Here is a 23,155-nt window from a genome sequence, read left to right as displayed (position 1 = left end):
TTAAATGATGAAATCATTCAATTAATTAAGTATAAACATGAAATTAAATTCTTTTTTATTCAAAAAAGTACAAATAAGTCCTTTATTTTTAAAAACTAACTAAAAACCATAATCAAATTAACACTAATTTAAACTCTTAATTAATTTAACTAAATTTAAATAAATTTTAAAAATATACAATTAATATATGCGAGACATGTAGAATGTTTTAAACAAATTTTCAAACGCAAAAGACGTTAATTTAATTTTTCAGGGTACAATTGAAACACAAAAATGCAAAATAGGGTAAAATTGACAAATTTGCAACGTCATTTTATGATTAAAAAGGGGCTAAAAGGTCGGGTTTTTTTAAGACATTAGGCCTAAAGTAAAATAAGATGTAGATCATCAAGACAAAGCAATTCCCCTGACAGAAGAAACTCCCTCAAAGAACATATTAAAATGAAGAACACATGAATAATAATTCTTCAACTGCCAATATAACTAAACCTAAATAAGATACAAAGTAATATAAAGTGAAATCATATTTGAAATGTCACTCTGGAGAAGATAAATATAAAGTTAGCTGAAGAGGAAAACGAAGGTTTAAAGGATGGTGTCATGTATAAACAGCAACTGCAACATTAAAACAGCAGAATACAATTTGATCCTTAGGGTCTTCAAACCGAATCTCTGGTTGATGTTCAAAAACATAATCCCCAACGGAGAAGCAGTTAATGCATCGAAAGTTAATTTCTACGCCCATGAGAATGTATTCAAGGCAGTCCTTTGATAGAGCAACCAAAGAGGGGCAGGGATTTAGTTAGAAAACACCACCTGCATAGGCTTCCAACTTTTTGGATATAAGAGTCCTAACAAAGAAGGAACCTGGAAACCATGTAAACTTCTAAGCGAATACACTGGAATCAATTTGCTGAACATTAGGAAAAATCTGTCTCAAGGTGATAACATAGTTTGGAGATTTTGTCTGCAAAAAAAAAGAGAGAACAAGAGATTAGCAACACATGAGTAGGATATGTGCTATCACATAAAGAAACACAGCAGTTCTCATTTGCAATCAGTCAAACAAGGTTGTCAAGTATTAAAGCCACTGATTACTGTGATTTTCATCACCACCCAGTGATGCATGCGTACAGTCACATAGTTTTATTTTCTAATAATAATTTTAAAATCCCTAATGATAGAAACGCACAAGCAAAGAGGGAAAAAAACCACTACTGATTCTTTCCTTATAATCAGCATCCGCATAAGAGAAAATTCACACACAGAATACTATATATACTCCTTCATCCTACTTGACATGTGAAATTCTTGCAGCTCCAAAGAATAAATTTACAATTGCAGCAATACTTGCTGGAGCTTAAACATGGCTATGAACTGTAACAATTAATGTCAGCGTAGTAATATGGCTGCTAGAGTTGATCAAATGACTGGTGGTTAACTGGTATAATGGAGACAAGTCTGCACCTCATGGAACTGGATAAAATGTTTATACAGACTCCAACTTAAAAGTGAAAAATATCATATGCTACTTCTATGATTTTCAAATTGTTAAATACTGGCAAATACATGGATATGCACAACCACCAATTTTTTCTCAAAAAAATAACATATGTTGCTAACAAGCAATATCGAAAGATTTGTTAGAAAGAATCCATGATTTAGAAAATAAAAGCTTCAAAGTTCAGGGCAATAGACAAGCATGAAGGATTTCCATTAAAGTTAAGTATCCAAGGTAAAATTGATAAAAAGAGAATCCATGATTCATGAAATAAAAGATTCAAAGTTCAGGGTACTAGACATTCAGAGACAATCTGTTAAGATGATAAGCATGAAATATTTCCATTAAAATTAATGATCCAAGGTAGAATACGAATATCAAGCTTAGAATGTTATGGGTCTTATGCACTTGGATAGGCTTTATCAATGAAAAAGCATCAGGTAATGTGTTAAACAGTCAGGTAAGTCTATAAATCAAATGTTAACTAGCATGTCGGAAAAACAGAAAAATGAGCTGCTAAACAATTTAGGATTTGAACGTTATAAGAGTTGCAGAATGCCATACACATGGATTGTTTTCAAAGTAGATTGTGGTTAATTTCTCTCTTGAACCAGAAACTGCCTCAGCAATGCCTTCGAGTGATTCTATTTGGTTGTCATTGAGCCATAGATCCTCTAACCTGTTATGAGATGTTAAATCATAAGGAATATCAATGGTAGAGTAGAATATGACAGCACATGATTCCAAGGTAGGGAAGGATGTTAATCATACTTGGCAAGGTTCTGAATATCATCCACTGAAGTGAGCTTGTTAGATGATACATCTAACACTGAAAGATTTACCAAGGTTGACAGGCCTTCCATTTTGCTTATACCATTATGACTCAAATACAGCTCTTGTAGTGCAATACATTCCTGAAACGCAAGCAAACCACATAGAAACTACTTGAGCATATGTCACAATAACTGAAATTTTTCCGTGCTACCGCTATCAGGAATACAATTTCAAGAAATACCTCAAGTCCTTTCATAGAAAGTAAACGGTTGCTTTGCAAGCTAAGCTTTGTAATGCATTTCAGCCCACATAAATTAATTGTTTTAATACGATTTCGTCCCAACCATAGCTCCTGTAAAGTTGTTAAATTCTGCAAATTCTCCATTACCTGAAACAACAAAAATGATTTACTTAAATAAAAACCATGCCCGAAAAGCTTTATAATTTCCATAACATAAAAACCACCTATGTTCCACTTCATCTACCACTTTCAATAGTAATAGTTTAAACGATAAAGAGGAGGACAAACCCGTAATCTGTTGGAACCAAGCTCAAGAATTTGTAGCTGACAAAGATGCTCAATCTCCTCCATCTTAGTAACTTCATTTTTAGAAACATAGAGTTCCTTGAGAGTATTGGAGACCTTGGATACTCCATTTAAGGAATTTATTTCATTAAAAGAAACATCAAAAACCAATATGCTCTTGAATATGGAAACATCAGGAATTTTTGTTAATTTGTTATCCCTCAGCACCAACTCCTGTCAAAATTAGAAATTATCAATCTCTCTAAATCCTGAAATCTAACTCAATCCACATCTTCCAATCCTTAAGTAATAAAACAAAATAGATTCTATCTAATAGGCTTTAAATGCAGAAACCAATTAGGCTTAGTCGTAAAATATAAAAATTAGGCCTAATGGTAAATTAAATCTAAACATTTACGAGTTGTTGTATTTTTATCTAAAACTTCTAATTTTTATAATACTAACCTAATTTTAACATTTCGTTGTAATTTTAACCATTTTTTTCAATAAATTTATTTATCTCAATTACTCACTTCAATACAATATCTATAATCTTCTTTGTTTGGCTTTTCCGATCATTTTTAACTTCAACTTTGTTTTTTTTTTAACCATCATCAAGCAAATTAGAGTGTTTATAATTAGATTTTAATGCTATTTTTTATTTTTTTTAATAGCCTATAAATTTAAAACAAAAAACAAAAAAAAATTACCTCGAGACCAGATAACGCTTCACATCCAGAGAGAGGTTCAATCGCAGCATCAGTAATAAGGTTTTGTCGAATTGAAAGCTTTTTCAGGTTAGAAAGATGCAAAATTCTAGGGTCCAAACTCGATAACCGATTCGCGGTCAAGTCTAATTCGGTTAGACCCGGAGATAATTCGACCGAGTCGAGATCGTGAAGCTGAAAGCTCGTGAGGTCGAGTACTGTGCTCGACGGATCGATCTCGATTTCCTCGACTAAATATTCGGTTCGGGTATTCAAGTCCCCCGGCGGTTGATTTAAGCCGTCCATTGACGGAAGAAAATTTGGTGAAGTTTCAAGTTTTGTGTTTGATTCTCTTTGCGAGTAAATTTCGCGGAGAAAGATGATTATTTGGGCTTTGATAATAGGCCTTCTGGTTTATAGTTTTGGGCTTGGATTGATTTCAGTAGCCAGTGGCCCAGTAGACGATTGAATTGGCTTAAGTGTGAATCTGGTTCCTAATGTTGGCAACAATTAGCAATTAATCCTAATACACTATTTTATTTCGGCGTAATTAGTTCTCTAGGTACAATTTACGAGATATATTTAACTAGCTCGAGAGTATCACATTCAATAACTATATTAGTGAGAAAATTATAAAGTTTGAAATATGTATCAAATTTTTATCCTTCAAATATAAAATTTAAAGTACTTGACTTAAATTCAATTTTATGAATGTAAAGCATCCAATATAAGAGATAAAGTAAGTAATTTTTAAATAATTTAATTTTTGACTCTATGAAATATTATATCAATTTACTTTTTAAGACCAAATAGGCAAGTCATTTTAGTAAAAAGAAAAGTGTTGAACCTAAAATCAGTTAAAACTTGAATTAAATTAGCTTTTTTTATGATACTTATATAAATATTAAATATGTTTTCAATATTTATATTAAACTGACATTTAGTTACCTCCAACTAGCTAAAACAAAAAGTTTTTTTGGTATTTTAAAAGTGGTAACTAACTTCATATAATAAATAAATAAATTTAAACTAAATTATTCAAAATATAGGCAGATTATTAAGACTGAAGCATAATATTCTTAACTCGATCGTATTTTCCTAAACTCTGAGCAAGTATAATTGTAGAAGCATGCTTTATTTTGTCAAAAAATTAGGACTTATTTCGTGCACTCATTAAAATATGACCAATTGAACTATTGGTGAAACAATTGAAGTACGTAATTATGCCGAACAGTATAGTTTAGGGAGCAAATTCACATTTAATCCCAATTTTATAAGCCAAAGACCGCCAAACATTGTGCAACGGTACACATGAACTCCTTCAATCATCTTCTTCATAACCTCCCAAAATCATCAACATTTAAACACCTGAACATTTACCACCATTTCAACCACACTCTTGCTTTAAACACTGCCCCGCCAACAAACCAATCACCATTACCACAATCGAACCAAGACCTAGCCAACGCCATAACAATCCAGTTATCAATCTGCACAACTTTACAAGAATTGAACCAAATTTACGCCAACATTGTCCGAACCCAGTTGCTCCACTCTTATCCCGCTCCATTCCATTGGAATAACATAATAAGATCGTACACTAGAGTGGATGCTCCTACGAAAGCTCTACAGATTTACTTATCCATGTCTCGAGCTGGTATCTTGCCCGATTCTTATACTCTTCCCATTGTTTTAAAGGCTGCGTGTCAGGTATATGCTACTGGGTTTGGTAGGCAGCTTCATTCGGCTGCTATGAAAGTTGGTCTTGAATTAAATGAGTATTGCGAGAGTGGTTTCGTTAATTTGTATGTAAAATGTGGTGATTTTACGAATGCGTATAAGGTGTTCGATGAAAATCCTGATAGAAAATTAGGTTCTTGGAATGCTATTATAGCGGGACTTAGTCAAGGCGGGCGTGCGAAGGAAGCTATAGAGATGTTTATAGAGATGAGAAAATGTGGGTTTTTGCCGGATTGTGTGACCATGGTTAGTGTTTTATCGGCTTGTGGTAATTTAGGTGATTTGTGTTTAGCTATTCAGTTGCATAAATATGTTTTTCATGCTAACAATGTTGCGAAACCAGATATTCTAATGTTTAATTCGCTTATCGACATGTATGGAAAATGTGGTAGAATGGATTTAGCAGGGGAAGTGTTTTCTGCAATGGAACAAAAAAATGTGTCCTCATGGACATCAATGATAGTAGGCTATGCAATGCATGGACATGCCGATGAGGCTATTGGGTACTTTGATTGTATGAGAAAAGCTCAAGTGAAGCCTAATTATATAACTTTTATTGGCGTCTTGAGTGCTTGTGTTCATGGCGGTAAGGTACAAGAAGGGAAGCTTTTCTTTAATATGATGAAAAATGTGTATGGTATAATGCCTCAAATGCAACACTATGGGTGCATGGTGGATTTGCTCGGGAGAGTCGGGTTGCTTCAAGAGGCTAGAGAGACTGTGGAAGCGATGCCGATGGAGCCAAATGTGGTGATATGGGGGTGTTTGATGGGTGCCTGTGAGAAATATGGAGATGTGAAGATGGGTGAGTGGGTGGCTAAGCATTTACATGAATTAGAACCTTGGAATGATGGGGTTTTTGTTGTGTTGTCTAATATATATGCTAGTAAAGGTTTGTGGGAAGAGGTTGAAAGGATTAGAATAGGTATGAAACAACATAAGCTTGCTAAACTTCCTGCTTATAGTTTGACTACTACTAGTTCGAATTGAAGTTGATGATAAGTTCTGTAAAGAACATTTGATTAAACATCATATTAATTAGTTTCTATCATTGATTTTAACAATAAAAAGATAGTGGTTTGCACGACCTAAATTGTGCATATTTACTTTAACAGCATTGCGTAAGTGCTCTAAAAATACAAACCGGTAGCCGAATTAGTATGCACCGGTTCAATTATTATTGATTCAACGGGTTAAATAAATGTAAATAAAATTATACAACATATATGATATATAGCTTAAATCTGGACTCAATTACGGCTATTATTTTTTTTAATTTTAATAATTATGTCTAGTTGAAAAAAAATACAGTTTTTTTTATTTTAATAATTATATCATCTTTTAAATTTAAACTCTTGCAATTTTTTATTAATTGTAAGTAGAGTCTTATAGCAACTCTTTTTAGAAGGTAGATAATATTTTTACAATTTGGTCATAATTGATAAAAGACCAAAAAATTTAAATTTAAAATTTTGAATAAAATTATAATCATTTTATTTAAATCAGCCTTGATTGTAAAAACTAAAAAATTGATTGTAATTGTTAAAAATTGCAAATATTTGAATTTTAACAACGATTTGCCTTTTATAAAAGAAGTGTATATTTTGATCAAGCTCAACAACACAACATAAACACATTAAATTTCAATGTTTCCTTTGGTTTAAAATATAATACTACTATTTTTTTATAAGAATGGGGAGACAACATTTATAATTTAAATATTCAAACAGCTCATTTCTCAATTCAAATTAAAGTCATTATTCATATTCCATTATTTCCCACCAAACTTTAGATAAATATGATATAAGTTTCAGTTTCATTTTTTATTTATGATTTTTTTAAATTTTTTATCTATTACGACCATTTTTAAAAATATAATTATAAAAAAATTAAATTTGATATAATTGAAAAAAGTAAAAAAATTAATTATAATTAATAAAAAATGCAAAAAGTTGAATTTTATAAAATAGTTTTGCAATGTATATAATAAAATAAATTGTTCAAAAAACATTAAAAAGACACGAATTTAAATTTTGATGTAAAATAGAAAAATCACGTGACATATAATTCAAAAACCCAAAGGTAACACGTGCGGTTGTAATTTGAACCTAAAACCAGAAAAATCCCTCTCTTCGTCTTCCTCTAGCTTTTTGGTGTGTGTAAATCGGAGCAATGGAAGTAATACTAATAGACTGTGTAAACAACAGTCTCCGCCTTTTCATGAACCGCAATGCCATTTTCATGTGCGAGCGTCTCTACGCTGAGTTTCCCTCTGAGGTACTAATAGTCCTTTATAAAACCTCCAATTTCTGTTTTATTTTCTCAGATGTTTCTGTTTGGTTACTGAGAAACCCCTCCCAAATTTAAACGATTTTTTTTTTGGTTTTTCTATAATCGGCGTGTTAACAGAAGTATAGAGATGTGTGGTAACATACTCACTGTTCCTCAGTGTTCAAAATAGAGCATATTTATTAACTGACTAAATCGATCTTTGTTTTGCTTTAGCTGTATTTATGTATTCTGCTGATTAAGAGTTGAGAATTCGTTATTTTTTATGAATTTAATTTCTTCTGTGATTTGTAGTATAAGTATGTTATTTAAGCATGGTTTAAGAACATTAATTAAATTTTAAAACTATTTTTTTTTTGAAATAAATTTAAAAACTATTAAGAGCTTGGCATATACATATTTATTTGTTTCAAGTGGAAGAAATTATATGTCAATCGCAATTTTTAAAATAATGAAATATTTGACCGCGAAAGAAAATAGCTATTTTTTGGATGGCATAGTTGAACATTTGATCTTAGAGAATGAAGAATGCCTTTTTTTCTTGTTATGCAACTGAAGTCTAGCTAATGTTGTAATGATTAATTTTGCAGACAAATTTACAATTGTTAGCAGGATGCTATTTGCAAAATAATCAAGCCTATGCGGCATATCATATTCTAAAAGGTAAATAGTGTACATTTTATAATCATATTGACCATAGTCTTGGTTATTTAAGTCATTATTTTTTCATTGTGTTTGGTTTTGTTCTTTACTTTGTTGATCAGTAAAAAGTATTGCTTATTTATGCATCTATCTTCATCTTCTTTCTTCATTACTATTTGAAGGAACACAAATGGCTCAATCCCGCTACTTGTTTGCCATATCATGCTTTCAGATGGATCTTTTAAATGAAGCTGAAGCAGCGCTATGTCCTTCCAATGAGCCTAGTGCAGAGGTATGCATAAGATTTTTCTTAGAGAAAACATTTGTCTGCTATTGTCAAAGTGCGTTGACGTTGCTACCAAAAATAGCTAAATATCTCCATTACTGTTATTGAGTCTATAAAGTGTTCTTGAAACAGAACAGAATCCTTATAGATGTGTTAGTTTTAGGATAAGTTAATGAATGTTGTTAAGATCTACATGTATTCATAGTTGAGGAAATTATTTTTGTGTTTTGAATTTTATTTTTTGCTTGTTAATATTTTTCCAGGATGGGTTATGAGATGCTCATTTTTGTTTATTCTCCACATAGGTTCCGAATGGTGCTGCTGGACATTACCTCCTTGGGCTTATCTATAGGTTACTCAGAACTTTTTTTCTCATAGATGGTCTTATAGCTTCCATGATGATGCTGCCTTTTGTTTAACAAATCTTGAGTTCAGGGATACTCTTATTGAGCTATCCACTTCGTATTTTACCAAGTACTTTTTCAATTTGAAGTTTTGAACTTCATAAGCATGACAACCTAATAGCACTTGCAGAATTATGTTGCTATTTTATAATTTTTACTGTTATAAATCTCAATTGGATTTTGAAGTATTTATTTTCCTCTTTGGAGTCATAGAGCTGCAGATTCATCATGGAAATTGATTTTTGTTGAACAGCTGATTTTAATCTGTCATTTGTTGGCATGCTATGTCTAACTGCACCTTTTATCGAAACTCATTTATTGAATTTTATCTGGTTTAGGTATACTGATAGAAGGAAAAATGCGATCTTTCACTTCAAGCAGGCCTTATCAATAGATCCTTTACTCTGGGCTGCATTTGAGGAGCTGTGCATTTTAGGTCTGTATGAATACCAACGTGGCCTTATTTTCTTTGCCCTTGTTGTGTTGCCTGTGCTAGCATTTTACTCCATCTATATTAGTATCTATCTAGTTGAATAATCGAGTTTCATTCTGTTGGTGTAAATATGGTTGGTTTCTTTCTTCCACTTAATTTAAGCAATTCATTTTTTCTTATTTTAGATTTATTCTGTTTAATTTGATTAAGTATTTCTTATTTTAATTGTTGTAGGTGCTGCTGAAGAGGTAACTGCATTTTTTGGTGAAGCAGCTGCTGTTTGCATTCAAAAGCAGTACATAAACCATGCATCAGCTTCGCAAAACATGCATATTTCTGGTGAGGATCATAATTTACTCTGTCCTAGAAACAGTGGATCAGAAGATATTAGTCCAAGGCAGTTAAAGCACATGCAAGGCAATAATCTACGAGATATTCCTGGAGCTGCTACTCAACCTCCTAATGGCGGCCCTCCAAATTTACCATTCTACAATACTCCTTCACCGATGGCCTCACAGGTACGGCTGCTGGAATTACATTGAGCTTCAAAGTAACCAAATCATTAGCAATCATGCAAGAAGTGGAATAAATTTTGATATTTTATTTGAAAATTTCCTATTTCTTTTTTACTTTGGTTAGTATGTCATGTATATTTTTCAAGGTCGTGTTAAATTTTCCAAATCCTTCATGTTTATGCGCATAGCTTATTTTCAAATGGATTTTCCTATGGAAATTGGCCGAATCTTCTATCCTAGAGTTAGTTCTTTAATTCATTTCTAGCGTTATCTCTTTTTCGTATTTGGGTTTCTATGTAATTGTTGAGGATTGGGTGGGTTTCGGTCTTTCGGATATAAATCATTAAGTTTGTCCATTATAATTTCCCTGCTGAAATTCTTTTGTCTTTTCTTGCTCTTGTGGCTTAATCAGTCAAGTAAATCCTTTATTGGTTCTCTCTTTTGCTATCATGCATGGTTTTGGCTTAAGTTTTAGACCCTGCTTTTCAGTTTTCATGATTGTATAAATTTTTTTCTCTCTCCTTAATTCAGTTTGTTTCCATTGTCTATGACACTCTGCCTGTGTTTTCCCCATAATCAAGTCCCATGCCTACTAAATCACCCCAATCTCGTCCTTCCCGCTTAATTTTCTAAATGCCAGTTGCTTTACATGCATAAAATAGTTAAACAGGCTCCTTTTCTTTCATGATCTCTTAGCATTTTGATTCTCATTTATTCCACTTCTTGCTTGATTGTTCGTATTGTACTGGTATTATTTTATGTTAGTTTCACTCGCATATGACTGACATTGTTTTTTAATAATTTGGTCAATTTGGAAGTTCAATTGATGCTGCTGCACTGGTCTTCTATTTTATGATTAATAAATTTTTGAATTTTTGTATCGCTATTCTTCAAGATTCTCTCCCTTTGCAGTTGTCAGGTGTTGCTCCACCACCTTTGTGCAGACCTCAGCCAAATGTTCCAAATCCTACCTCACTCTGTGCTGATAGTTCTGCAAGATCAACTGTGAACTCTACTATTCAAGCTCCACGGAGAAAATTTGTCGATGAAGGGAAATTACGGAAGGTTAAAATTTACTCTGTTATCTACTCTCCCAGCCTCTTTTCCTTATATCCTCTGAATCTTAAACTTTAAATTTTTTGATGTTATTTGGTTTGATTTTAGCAAATTTGAATTGGAAATTTTTTACCGCCAAAACTGAAAAAAAAAACTATTTTTTCTTATAATTTCGAACTGTATCAAACGAATTTTCCGGTTCCATTCCGTTCTGCACACCCCTATTTCTGGGGCTTCTCTTCTGTGTTGTTTGTCAGTGAATCATTTGTGTTGGGTATGTCTGTTGTGATTTACTTTAGTGATGGTTTGATTTATCAATCTACACTGAGCTAGAGAAAATTGTGAAATGCATTTTGATCTGCAATATTTTTGTTCACTTGGTTTCAGATTTCTGGGAGGTTATTTTCTGATTCTGGCCCTCGACGAAGTACAAGACTTGCTGCTGAAGTAGGGAATAACTCAAATGCAAGTGCCACTCTGGGGACGGGGAATGGAATTAGCAACTCCTCTAAATATCTTGGTGGATCTAAACTGAGCTCTGTGGCACTACGTTCTGTAACAATGCGTAAAGGACAGTCATGGGCCAATGAAAACTACGATGAAGGTGATGATTAGTCTTGCATTTCGCTATTTGGGGATTGCTTCTTTATTGATTTTGAAGTTAGCTGAAATAAGTTTCTTGCTTTTGCAAAATCGTTATAGGATGATCAAATAAGTCGCCTTAATGGTAGCTGTTAGTCATCCCAGTTACTATGTTTTGGACCAGCACAAAAGTCCTGAAATCACTATAGATGCCGGCTTCTCTTTAATGTGTCATGTCTGATAACTTAAAGGTTGAATCAATACCTACCTTTTTAAACTGGGCAATACACTGATGTGGAAATAAAGGGGTCATTGGTCAATTCTAGTAGTGTCAGTGGAAGTGATTTTGTATTGCCAACTACACACTTAAGTTCAAATGTTCTCCTTGCTTGTTGTAAATTTATTTGTATCTTTCATTTTTATTTTTTTGTGCTTGTAGCTCATCAATTATAATTTACATACAATTGAACATTTCAATTTTTTTATTTAATAAGGGATACGCAATGAGACTTTTGACGAATCACGTGCGAATGTCGCTGCAACAAACTCCAGTTCATCACCCTCAGGTGATGCTAGATCTCTTGACTCAGAAGGAGCATCTATAAGAATTGGTGGAGTTGTCACGAGTGCCTCAAGGATTTTAACTGGTGCTTCAGAAATATTAGGTCTCTTGAGAATTTTAGGGGAGGGGTACAGACTTTCCTGCTTGTACAGATGCCAGGTATACAATTTGATTTATTGGAACAAACAGAAGTTAGTATTCATATTGTATTATTCTGGTAGAATATAATGATTGTCTAAACTGCTTCTTGGTATGACAGGATGCATTAAATACCTATATGAAACTCCCACAAAAGCATTATAATACAGGCTGGGTACTTTCCCAGGTAATTCAGTTGTTGAGCTATAGTCCGTATCTGTTTTCTAGTGGATTTTTATGTACTCTCCTTCAGCTGATACTACTTGTCTTGCTCTGGTAAACACACACACACAAGCTACTGCTGTCTTTTCTGTTGGCTGTTCCATTTATTTGTGAGTTTGTGAGAGAAATAATTATTAGTCTTGTTCTGAGATTTAGGAATGGAATAAGTGGTTCTGCTGACAGAAAACCTGCAATAGTATTTCCATATAGTAGTTGTAGGGGTTTTCTGCTACTTGATTCTTCCTTTTATTCTCTCTCTCTCTCTCTCTCTCTCTCTCTCTCTCTCTCTCTCTCTCTCTCTCTCTCTCTCTCTCTCCATTCATCCAGTGCATTGCTTGCCCTAGTAGTGACGTCATAACCTGACATATTCCTTGGTACTTTTAATGCAGGTTGGAAAAGCACATTTTGAATTAGTGGATTATCTAGAAGCTGATAGGGCTTTCACTCTCTCACGCCAAACATCACCTTACAGTTTAGAGGGATTGGATATACATTCTACGGTACTTTATGTGAGTTCTGTCATCCTTATATCTCGGGTGGTTATATTTGCCTTAAGAACATAAAGATGAGAGAGAAGTTCCTCTGGCTGAAATAAGCTATAGCAATACAGTCATGATTATGCCTCCTTGTACCTTAATTATTTCTTATAATTATAATTGATACAGGCATGTCGTTTTTCTTTTTTTTATGATTCCTCCTTTTCCACTTCTTCATTTACTTGAATCATTAACAGGAGTACAACTGCTGTGCAGACTATTCTGTTTACTAAAATTCATCAATTTAGATTTCTTCTTGGAAATCATTCTTATATTCTGTCGAGACACCTGATCTCTGATCTTGTAGTCTATTTCCTTAATGTCATCCCTTGCTTCATCAGAAGTTACTCTTACAATTTTTGTTGCAGCATTTAAAGGAGGACATGAAGTTAAGCTATTTGGCTCGAGAACTGATATCAACTGATCGTTTAGCTCCTCAATCCTGGTATTGTTGCCATGTTTTTGTTAATTAATAATGTGCATCCTAGTCCCTGTTTTTTTTTTCAACGTACTAACCATTTTGCTTTTATTGCTTACATATATGTTGTCCGTTTTTGATTCTCCTGATTTATTTTATCTGATTTATTTCTTTTTGTTCTTTACATCTTTACATCTCAATGTAACTCGGCCATGTTTTACAGTTATTGATTAGTTTTTTTTAGTCGATTTACATTAGGCTACATTAATGTGAAGTGCCAATCCTACTACATTTTTGTTATATACTGAAAGTATTGTTCATTTTTTCGTATGGGTGAATGTTTACATGTTTCCTCATCTTCTTGTCTTTGTTCTCTTTAGTTATGCTATTATCTAGGAGTAAACTTTGGAATCTTGAGTTCTTGTGTTGCCCATTTTTCAGATCAGTAAAAGTCCTTTACCTTCCATTGGTATCTAGTCAATCAGTGGCTTCTTATTGTTGACTTAACTGAGCATATCCTACAGATTTCATTTCATTGCAGCAGTTTTAAGTGTCTATAGCTGTTAGCATTGTTTTCACATTCCTTGCATTTTATTTAATTTCCTTGCAGGTGTGCCATGGGGAATTGCTATAGTTTGCAAAAAGATCATGAAACCGCCCTGAAAAATTTTCAGAGGGCTGTGCAGCTGAATTCAAGATTTTCATACGCTCACTGTCTTTCTGGTCATGAGTATGTTGCTTTTTCCCACTCTGGTTTTAGAAATCGTGATCTAACTGATGCATGTCAAGATTAAATTTTCCGTATCACATGTGATGACTGTTGATAATTTTCTGCTGCAGATATGTAGCTTTAGAGGATTTTGACAACGGAATTAAGTGTTACCAGAGTGCACTGCGAATTGATAATAGACATTATAACTCGTGGTATGGGCTTGGGATGGTCTACCTGCGGCTAGAAAAGTTGGAGTTTTCCGAGCATCACTTCCAAGTTGCTTTTCAAATAAATCCACGTTCTTCTGTCATAATGTCATATCTCGGGACGGCTTTGCATGCTTTGAAGGTTACACCCCTTGGTGTATAGACTGTTGCATTCTTGAACCTATAGCTGATATTCTATAATTGTTTGAATAAGCTTTTGTTTTATAACAGAAAAATAGGGAAGCTTTGGAGATGATGGAGAGGGCAATTTTAGCTGATAAGAAGAATCCTCTTCCGATGTATCAAAAGGCTAATATACTCGTGAGTCTGGAAAAATTTGAAGAAGCTTTAGAAGTCCTAGAAGAGCTGAAGGAGTACGCCCCTCGTGAAAGTAGTGTATATGCTTTGATGGGTAAGATCTATAAGAGGCATAACATGCATGAGAAGGCAATGCTGCATTTTGGTCTTGCATTGGATTTGAAACCTTCAGCAACCGATGTTGCGACAATTAAGGTATTTGATTACCGGATTCAATTCTTTGTGAAATGTAGCACGTTTACGCTGAAGAATATACAGTTTGCTTAGTAACTCTGCTCTATGGAAAATGATCCGAGTTTTATAGGAATGTTGGAAAATGTTTATCACGTGTAGTTGCGTATGTTGCACGGAAACAAAAATGCTAAAATAGGAAATGTTGAAACGAAAAAATGCAAAACGATATTCTTATTAAATTTAAACTTTCATAGTTGCAGAAGAATTTCCAATAATGGAAATTATATGTCGAAAAGTAGGACTCGACAAGTTTCCGTGCAATATAGCTAGCTGTCTCTGCATTACATTGAACTGGATGAATGCTTCATGGACAACATCATGCTTTTTTCTTTGGTTTTACAAGCTATACACACTCTAACTAGCAGCTTTGAACATGGAATGATCACTTATGTCAGCATGGATTTTTATTTCTCCTTAGATCGTTCTGATTTCCTTATGATTTAACAGGCTGCCATGGAAAAGCTGCACGTACCGGATGAAATAGAAGACCACTTGTAAATCCTTTTGTTTTTGGAAATACAGATAAAGTGATGGTACAATTCCCTGGCTCGGGTCATATCGGTACCAAGGAGATCCGCTGCTTGTGCTCTCGACAAGTTGCAAACAAAGTCGTTTCATATTTGATACATTTTCTACTTGGGACGCCTCTTATAACGTCGATGGGTTGTGCAGAAGGGACCTTGATTTTGTTAAATAGTTAGGCTTCAATATAATCTATTTATGTAACGGTAGTGTAGTTTTTCTTCCTTTAGCTTGGCTTATATATTCTCCTCTTTTGTAATGGTTTAGGGTCGCGGCCATGTTTGTACTATAGATTTATAAACGAGTCAAAAATAGATGCTTGTATGATTCATATGTTGTTTATAGTTGTATCTTACTTATTTCTTTAGTTTAGCTTCCAGAAAGTAATGAAATTTCATGCTCAAATTTCCAATCTTAGAATTTGAATGTGGTCTATTTAAAAAATAAATAAATTAAACTGAAGTCTGAAGGGATGGAAAATATCAAAAAGTTCTTACACTCTATGTTCAATTTTTTTTAACTTTTAACGTTTTTATTTTGCCTACAGAATATACACTACATATACATATTAAATGTTCAAAAAGACGTCGTTGATACATTTTTAATACAGAGCGCATAAACTTTACTCCAAATATTTTTTTATTGCTAGAAAATCCATTAAAAACTAATAATTATTAAAATAAAATGTGCGATGATAAATGATAAAATTAATAAATATTCTAAGTACAAATAAACGTAGTAAGAGTCATTTTATAGAGATAAGCTTGTTGAATATGGGCGGAGCAGACATTATTGAAGCTTGGAAATTGCAAGTAGGCTTTGAAAATAATAGAAGTGCAATAAAAGCAATAGTGCCCACCATGAAAACTAAAAATCAAAGCTTGGAATTGGGAAATGCCAAAGGGCAACAACATGTTTATTAATGGCAACTATAAATTTGCTAAAGAGAAGACTTAGGAGAACACAAAGAAAATGACATCAATTTTGTACCTTTAATTCTTGTCTTTTTGACGGACCACCAATAATTTTAAAACTTTAATTATCATTTTAATCATATCTTCAAGTTTTTGCTCTTTCATCAATTGTATTGGTGGGCAGAATCTAATATATTTGGTAATTTTAAGTTGCTGGAAATCATTAATTTACACTATAGTTTTATTTTAAATATTAAAACAGGTTAATAGCATAGGTGTTACCAAAACTTATGTCTTATTTTTAAGTTGGTACCTTAATTTTAAATTGTATATTATTGAGACTACTTATTTTGTTTTTGTTTTAAATTAAAAAATCCGACCATTTTTAGACGAACCAAAGCGGATATGGACAACATTGAGATAGGAAGGGATAAAACCAAAGAAATAGAGCGGACAATCATTTTTTTTTTGGATGAATTTAGAGTGGACAATTACTTCTTTGACCGATTGTTCTTTCATTTTTCTAAAACATTTTTAAGAAAAATAATATTTTGTTAAATGATATAACATACGTTTTTTTGCCGATTTTCTAAATGAACAAAATATATATTCGTTCTCCTTTTTAAAGAGAAATAAAAGAATTTTACTTATAATTTAACAATGACTCGAATCCAAAATTTATTCATTTTACATAGATGCTCTTACTAATTCATCTCGTCAAAATGAAAAATATATACTTCCTCCATTTTTTTAGTTGTCCATTTAATAAAATACATTTGTCTTTATTTACTTGTCCATTTAGAATTTTAATATAAATTTAGCTATTATTTTTCAAATTTAATCCTTCTTAATAAATGACTCTATGAATCAATTTCAATGCATTTATTTATTATCAGGGTTATATTTAATATATCTCATATGTGTAATTTTGGCTAAATAGATAATTAAATAAGAACAGAAGGAGTACTTACTTTTAAAAAATTTATTTATTTATTTAGTATGTTCAGAAATTTGAGGTTCAATTGCATACTTACTTGAGGTTGAGGTTGTGCTGATCATGCTGACCACTTCATATTGAAATAATTACAGAGCTTGATATAGATGAAGTCTTGCTCAACTATGGTCCTTTCACCATTAATTTGGAGCTGCCATGTCATTATCAATAAATTGATTATAACTTATCATTAAAGATGATAATTACGGGTGAAAAGGTCATTAGATTCAACTTAAATATATTCAATTTTACAAGCTAACGCCCTTTTAAAAATTCAAGAGTAAATTTAGGCGATTGGGCAGCTCTACATTTCTCCGCAAATCCCTTTCACTCCACAATAATGGGATTCTGAACTAATTGTCTTAAATGTCATCAATTTTTATTTTTATTTTTAAAAACTTAACCCAACAAATACTTTTATTTCTTGGTGATATGGTTCAATTTAGCCCTTTATTTATTACTCTTAGAAAAGAACAAAGGATTAATTCACCCCCTCAACTTGACACGAAATATCAAATAAGTCATTTTCGCCGCTTTTAGTACAAAGAGACCCAAAACTTACGTTTTTAGCTAAAAACAACCCTCGCTTATCCATTTCCCAGTCGCACCTCGATGAGTGTATGACATTTTCCATTTTAAAAATGGAAAAATGTTTTACAAGATGCTTCACATTTAATTTAATATTCAAATTGACCATAATCATTTACAAAATTCAATTTTATCCTTATCATTTTCAGAAACTTAAAATTATAATGTTAAGAACTATTTCACCCTTTTTACCATCTCTGAAAAGGGGAAAAACTCCTCGGAACCCACTGGGTTCCAATGGATCTGTTCTCTGCCTGAGAACAGATGAAATCGTGGGAACTATGGGTTCCCATGATTTCATCTATTCTCAGGCAGAGAACAGATGAAAAGTTTGGAACCCAATTCGGTTCCGATGGTCCATCTTTTCGCCGGGGATGTAGGACGATGCGAGGAAGACGAGAGGTGGCGTGCGGCAGAGATGTGAGGAAGATGATAGTGGCGGCGGTAGAATTGTGAGGTGATAGTGGCGACGGCAGAACTGTGAGGAGCAGCGGCAGAATGGTGAGGAAGATGATTAGTATTAGGTTTAGATATAATTTAATCAGGGCTTAACTATGTTTTGTTAGTTTAATTAGGGTATAGTTATGATATAATTAGGGTTTGGATTAATTAGGATATAATTAGAAATTAAATTAAGATAATTAAATTAATTAAATGAAATTAAGAAACTCACTCTCCGGGGGGCCGTTTTGATACGAAAACGCAAGTTTTGAGTTTGTTTGTACCAAAAGCCACGAGAATGACTCATTTGATATTTCGTGTCAAGTTAAGGGGGCGATTTGATCCTTTGTTCCTTACAAAACTATTTAAACCCTTGCAATGAAATTTGTACAATTAAACCCTTGTCTTAGAAGAAGCCCTATTAAGCAATTGATATTTAAAAAAATTATGGACCAAACAATAATGTTGTTTAGCTTAAAAAATTAAAAATAATAAGCCAAATGACACGTCGTTTGCCTAATATCATTTTATTTTATTAGCTGAATAGCACGTTGTTCAGCCAAACAAAAAAAATTGAATAATTTTTTTACTATGCCACTATAAATAAAGAATACCCTCCATCTACATTACTCTATACAATCACAGATTAGGGTTTCTTTTCTTTTTTGAGTTGAAAAATAATTAAGGTACATAAACTTTTGTTGGGATTTTGATTAATAATTAGGTTATGTATTTATCCAAAAAAAAAAATAGGTTATGTTGTTTATGTAATAATCCTAGATAGGATCCAGTTTCCAAGTGCAAAAGAGAGTTAGTTTCCATTACCTTATAAATTAATGAGCTTTGTTTTCTTCTCTATGTATATCTAAAAGCATAGCCTACAAAGTGATTTCCCATATAATTTTATTTTATTTTTGAAACTCTTTCCCCATATAATTTTATTTTATTTTTGAAACTCTTTCCCCATATAATTTTATTAAAAGAAAACAGGCATAGTACTCCATTGATGTTGATGGGTTCTCTTTCTAATATTCTAAACAAATTGACTCTAATTAAAAAAAATAAGAGTGTGATGAATTCTCAATAATTTCGTGAAAAATATTTAAACTTAGCAGGATAAGAACATTGGGGGTTACTTAATTTTAACATAATTTTAAAAATGTAGCTCGAGATTGTTTATTTCTTTAAGATTACCGAACTTTAGTTTGATGATCACCATTTGATATTTTAATAATATCAGATCAAAAATTGATGCGGAACTGAAATACGAGTGTGACATGACAAGTGTAAGTGAAAACTTTATTTAATATTATGATCTGTTTTATAGCTTTATATATTTGTTTTTTTGGTCAGAATTTATTAAAGTACGAACTAATAATTTTCATATTAAAGTTCGGTAATCTTGAAAAAATAAATTAATTTTGAGTATTCTTTTTGGAATTAGGTTAAAGCTTTGTAACTTCTAATGTATTTAACCCAACTTTGCAATAAAAACTTTAACTTTACTTTAGACTATTAAATATTATAATATGTGCATTTTTGGGTAATTCAACAAACCTAAATTCTAACTTTTTGAACATACGGCTCCCATGCACCCTTTTGCGTCATTTTATGTTCAACCTTCATTTATAGATTTTCTTTTTCATCTTGTATGCTTACATTGATTGTCCCAAATAAGTAAATACATAGATAGTAGAAAAAAATGATAATTACAAAAATAATGCTAGAAAACGTAAAGGATCATAACAAAAATAAAAATAAAAATAACTGACTACTGAAAAATAAAAATAATCAATAATTTATCTTAATGGTCATTTGATTTTGTTCCTTAATTCCGCTATATATTTAAAAGTTAAGATGCCAAAAGTTAAAACCTTAGCCGCCTTCTTTTTTCTTTTCTCTCTAACAAATTCTAGCCGCCTAGAATTTTTTTCTTATTTTATCTTCGCTAGTTGTCAATGGCTTAATTTTTCTATTAACGGGGCCACCCCTTTTGTTTATGTTATTTTAATTTCATAAAATATAATAAATAGTCAATTTTTTTTCATTTTTCTGACGAATTAAAATTTATCACGAAGCGCAATTCAATTATAAAGAAGCGACGATAGATTGAATATCTTTCAGTAACAAAATGGATTCGTCTATGAGCTATAATAATTTTATTTATTTTTTAAACAAAGGGTCAACGCGCCCCCTAAACTTGTGGCCGAGGTCATCTAACTCAATTTATACTTTTTTGAGCAAATAACTCCAAAACTCCTCATTTTCGGGACAAGTAACCCCATAATTGTATTTTTAAAACGCGTAAAATACAAATCGGAGGTGAGGGATGCAAAAAAGTAATTAGATACTTCCCTAATTGTTGCGATAAAATTATTCTAAATCTGTTTTTTTAAAATAAAAATATAATTTATGGGATTATTTGCCCAAAAATGAAGAGTTTTGGGGTTAGTTGTTCAAAAAAGTATAAATTGGGTTAGATGACCCCCTATCACAAGTTCAGGAGGCGCGTTGACCCTTTGTTTTTTGTTTTTTATTATTTGTCTTTTTTATGAATATTTTATTTTATCTTTTCTTTATGAAAGGTTTGTTGTCCTTTTTTTGTGAAAGGTTTGTTGTCTCCTTTTTAGAAGGAGTTGTTGTCAAAGGAGTTATATCAAGTATTGATTGAATCGGATGCTGTGAGTTTACGGGTGTTTGGAAAAGTTTGAAAGAAAAGTGATTGAAGAATGCATTTAATTCGCGAAATAGTTAGTAATTTATTTTTATTTTTGTAAGTAAGGTCTGTGAATCAGGTAGCAATTTGTCTGTTCCATATCAGATCATCGGGTTTAATTTTTAAATTATCCCGAATTTCTTATAAATGTAACTGTTTCATATTCAATTTAATGAGATCCGATCAATTTTTAAAAAAAAAAGTTAAGATCATATATCTGAAGAGAAATATGAGCAACAAAATATTGACTGATATATCAATGAAATATAGCTATAATCTTCTTAAAAAAATGTTAGATAAAATATTGTTAAAATTATAAAATTAATTAATTCCTCTCACAAATGCCTTAATGATAAAAAAAACAAAGATATTGACCAACCTAATATCATTTCCACGCAATTTCTTTGTCCTTTATATGCTTTGCAATTTGATTTAAGTTCCATGACTTTAGCCATTTGTTATAAACTTTTTAATTACTACCGTTTCTTCTAAATTAAGAAAAAGACCAAAATATTCAACACAGTAATTTGAATCATTACTCCTTTTTTTTGGTATTTTAGACTTGTTGACACGTGTTAATACGTTTATGATTATAATTAAAATTGAAAGATCGATCATCAATATCACGTGAAAAAAATAACTAATCTAAAATTGACTTGATCTAAAAAGAATGGCCGGTTGCTGTCCATTTCTGCTGCATAATTACCTTTACAGTTTATACTAAATCATTACTATAACTAAATTAATTATTAATTCTGCTTTCTGCTAGATATTTTTCATGTTATGCATTGCTTTTTTCTTCTTCTAATTATTTACTAAATTAGAAACAATTATAGGCGTAAAAATGTAGGGAAGTTAGGTAATTATACATGATGACCAGACAAAGAATATGATTTTTTTTAAAGAATACGCGTAACATTTTTCGCAAATGATTTATAAAATTCACTGATAAATTACTTTACATTCTTGTTAAACCGTATCAGTCTTATCCGGCTTCAGATCCATGACAATATTATTAGAATTAGAAGAATAAGAGAGAATTGAAATCTTTATTAATGAATCAAAATCTCAGATTACAAACTATGAGTTAGGCTAATCATTATTTATACTATGCTAATGAACAAAGCAAAACAACTAAAAACAGCCTAACTAACTACGCTGACTCGGCATAAAATCTGTTATAAACAGAACACAGAAAACGTGTGAGTTGATGACTTGGCAATAGAAGATCCAATCAGGAATGACAAGATGAGCTGGCATGAGCTGTCATTAATTCTGATAGCCCCCCTCAAACCGGAGCATAAATATTAATTATGCCAAGTTTGGACAGTAACAAAGACAATGCTGGGGCAGGTAATGGTTTTGTCAAGAAATCAGCAAGTTGATCATGAGTTCTAACTGGAAGAAGATGAACGATTCCAGCTAGTAATTGCTGTCTGACAATGTGACAATCCAACTCAATGTGTTTTGTTCGCTCATGAAAAACAGGATTTTCAGCAATTTGAATTGCTGACTGATTATCACAAAACACATTGACTAGAGTTGAATCAGAGATGCCAAGATCCTTAAGCAAGTATAAAAGCCACTGTGACTCACAAGTGACTGCAGCTAAAGCCCTGTATTCAGTTTCAAAAGAAGATCTTGAAACTGTTTGCTGCTTTTTAGACTTCCACGAGATCAATGCAGAACCAAGGAATGTGCAGAAACCAGTGATTGACTTGCGAGAATCAGGGCAAGAAGCCCAATCAGAATCACCGAAGGCCTGCAATTTGAGTGTATTCCGAGAAGCAAAAAATAACCCTTGGCCTGGAGCAGCTTTTATATACCTCAAGATTCTATGTGCAGCAGCTAAATGAAGGTCAGTAGAAGCATCCAGAAACTGAGATAGTTGCTAGACTGAGTAACTGATGTCAGGTCGAGTTGTGGTTAGATAGAGGAGTCTACCCACAAGTCTTCTGTACATGGTTATATCAGGGAGAATAGTACCTTCATTTTTAGACAGCTTAGTATGAGGCAACATGGGAGAAGACACAGGTTTGCAACCCATAAAATCTGCATCCTTAAGAATATCAAGAGCATACTTGTGTTGACATAATGAAATTCCAGTGAAAGATCTTGCAATCTCTAAACCAAGAAAATATCTCAAAGGACCTAAATCCTTGATCTGAAAAGCAGTGTT

General features: G+C 32.3%; 3 protein-coding genes across 3 annotated transcripts; 2 read left to right on the top strand and 1 right to left on the bottom strand.

Moving 5' to 3' along the window:
- Positions 1-387: 387 nt before the first annotated feature.
- On the bottom strand, positions 388-3,855 carry LOC126670582 (protein phosphatase 1 regulatory inhibitor subunit PPP1R7 homolog). The gene is made up of 6 exons (XM_050364347.2): positions 3,512-3,855; positions 2,805-3,035; positions 2,517-2,663; positions 2,273-2,415; positions 2,066-2,180; positions 388-967 (listed from the first exon to the last, which is right to left on the bottom strand). The coding sequence occupies exons 1-6, from the start codon at positions 3,812-3,814 to the stop codon at positions 887-889; spliced, it is 1,020 nt and encodes a 339-aa protein (XP_050220304.1). The 5' UTR covers positions 3,815-3,855; the 3' UTR covers positions 388-886.
- A 957-nt stretch (positions 3,856-4,812) lies between these two features.
- On the top strand, positions 4,813-6,332 carry LOC126669296 (pentatricopeptide repeat-containing protein At1g77170, mitochondrial). The gene has a single exon (XM_050362737.2). The coding sequence runs from the start codon at positions 4,820-4,822 to the stop codon at positions 6,236-6,238; it is 1,419 nt and encodes a 472-aa protein (XP_050218694.1). The 5' UTR covers positions 4,813-4,819; the 3' UTR covers positions 6,239-6,332.
- Positions 6,333-7,329: 997 nt separating this feature from the next.
- Positions 7,330-15,695, top strand: LOC126669629 (cell division cycle protein 27 homolog B). Its single transcript, XM_050363143.2, has 16 exons — positions 7,330-7,525; positions 8,128-8,200; positions 8,362-8,471; positions 8,771-8,817; positions 9,208-9,305; positions 9,537-9,820; positions 10,730-10,882; positions 11,261-11,477; positions 11,950-12,176; positions 12,277-12,342; positions 12,767-12,886; positions 13,282-13,358; positions 13,942-14,061; positions 14,172-14,391; positions 14,481-14,762; positions 15,249-15,695. The coding sequence occupies exons 1-16, from the start codon at positions 7,421-7,423 to the stop codon at positions 15,297-15,299; spliced, it is 2,250 nt and encodes a 749-aa protein (XP_050219100.1). The 5' UTR covers positions 7,330-7,420; the 3' UTR covers positions 15,300-15,695.
- Positions 15,696-23,155: the final 7,460 nt, after the last annotated feature.

This window comes from Mercurialis annua, linkage group LG2 (assembly GCF_937616625.2).
Source record: "Mercurialis annua linkage group LG2, ddMerAnnu1.2, whole genome shotgun sequence".
Lineage (NCBI taxonomy): Eukaryota > Viridiplantae > Streptophyta > Magnoliopsida > Malpighiales > Euphorbiaceae > Mercurialis > Mercurialis annua.
Note: the sequence above shows the minus strand (reverse complement) of the source record. Positions and strands in the feature narration are given on the sequence as shown.

What these genes read in the sequence shown, in the direction of transcription:
- LOC126669296 (XM_050362737.2), top strand. Translation starts at nt 4,820, where the DNA reads ATGAACTCCTTCAATCATCTTCTTCATAACCTCCCAAAATCATCAACA.
- LOC126670582 (XM_050364347.2), bottom strand. Translation starts at nt 3,814, where the DNA reads ATGGACGGCTTAAATCAACCGCCGGGGGACTTGAATACCCGAACCGAA. An exon ending in TTGGTTCCAACAGATTACGG is followed by an intron (nt 2,664 to 2,804) that starts GTTTGTCCTCCT and finishes TTGTTGTTTCAG; the next exon opens with GTAATGGAGAATTTGCAGAA. An exon ending in ACTTTGAAAACAATCCATGT is followed by an intron (nt 968 to 2,065) that starts GTATGGCATTCT and finishes TTTTTTTTGCAG; the next exon opens with ACAAAATCTCCAAACTATGT.
- LOC126669629 (XM_050363143.2), top strand. Translation starts at nt 7,421, where the DNA reads ATGGAAGTAATACTAATAGACTGTGTAAACAACAGTCTCCGCCTTTTC. An exon ending in ATGAAGGGAAATTACGGAAG is followed by an intron (nt 10,883 to 11,260) that starts GTTAAAATTTAC and finishes ACTTGGTTTCAG; the next exon opens with ATTTCTGGGAGGTTATTTTC. An exon ending in CGGCTTTGCATGCTTTGAAG is followed by an intron (nt 14,392 to 14,480) that starts GTTACACCCCTT and finishes GTTTTATAACAG; the next exon opens with AAAAATAGGGAAGCTTTGGA.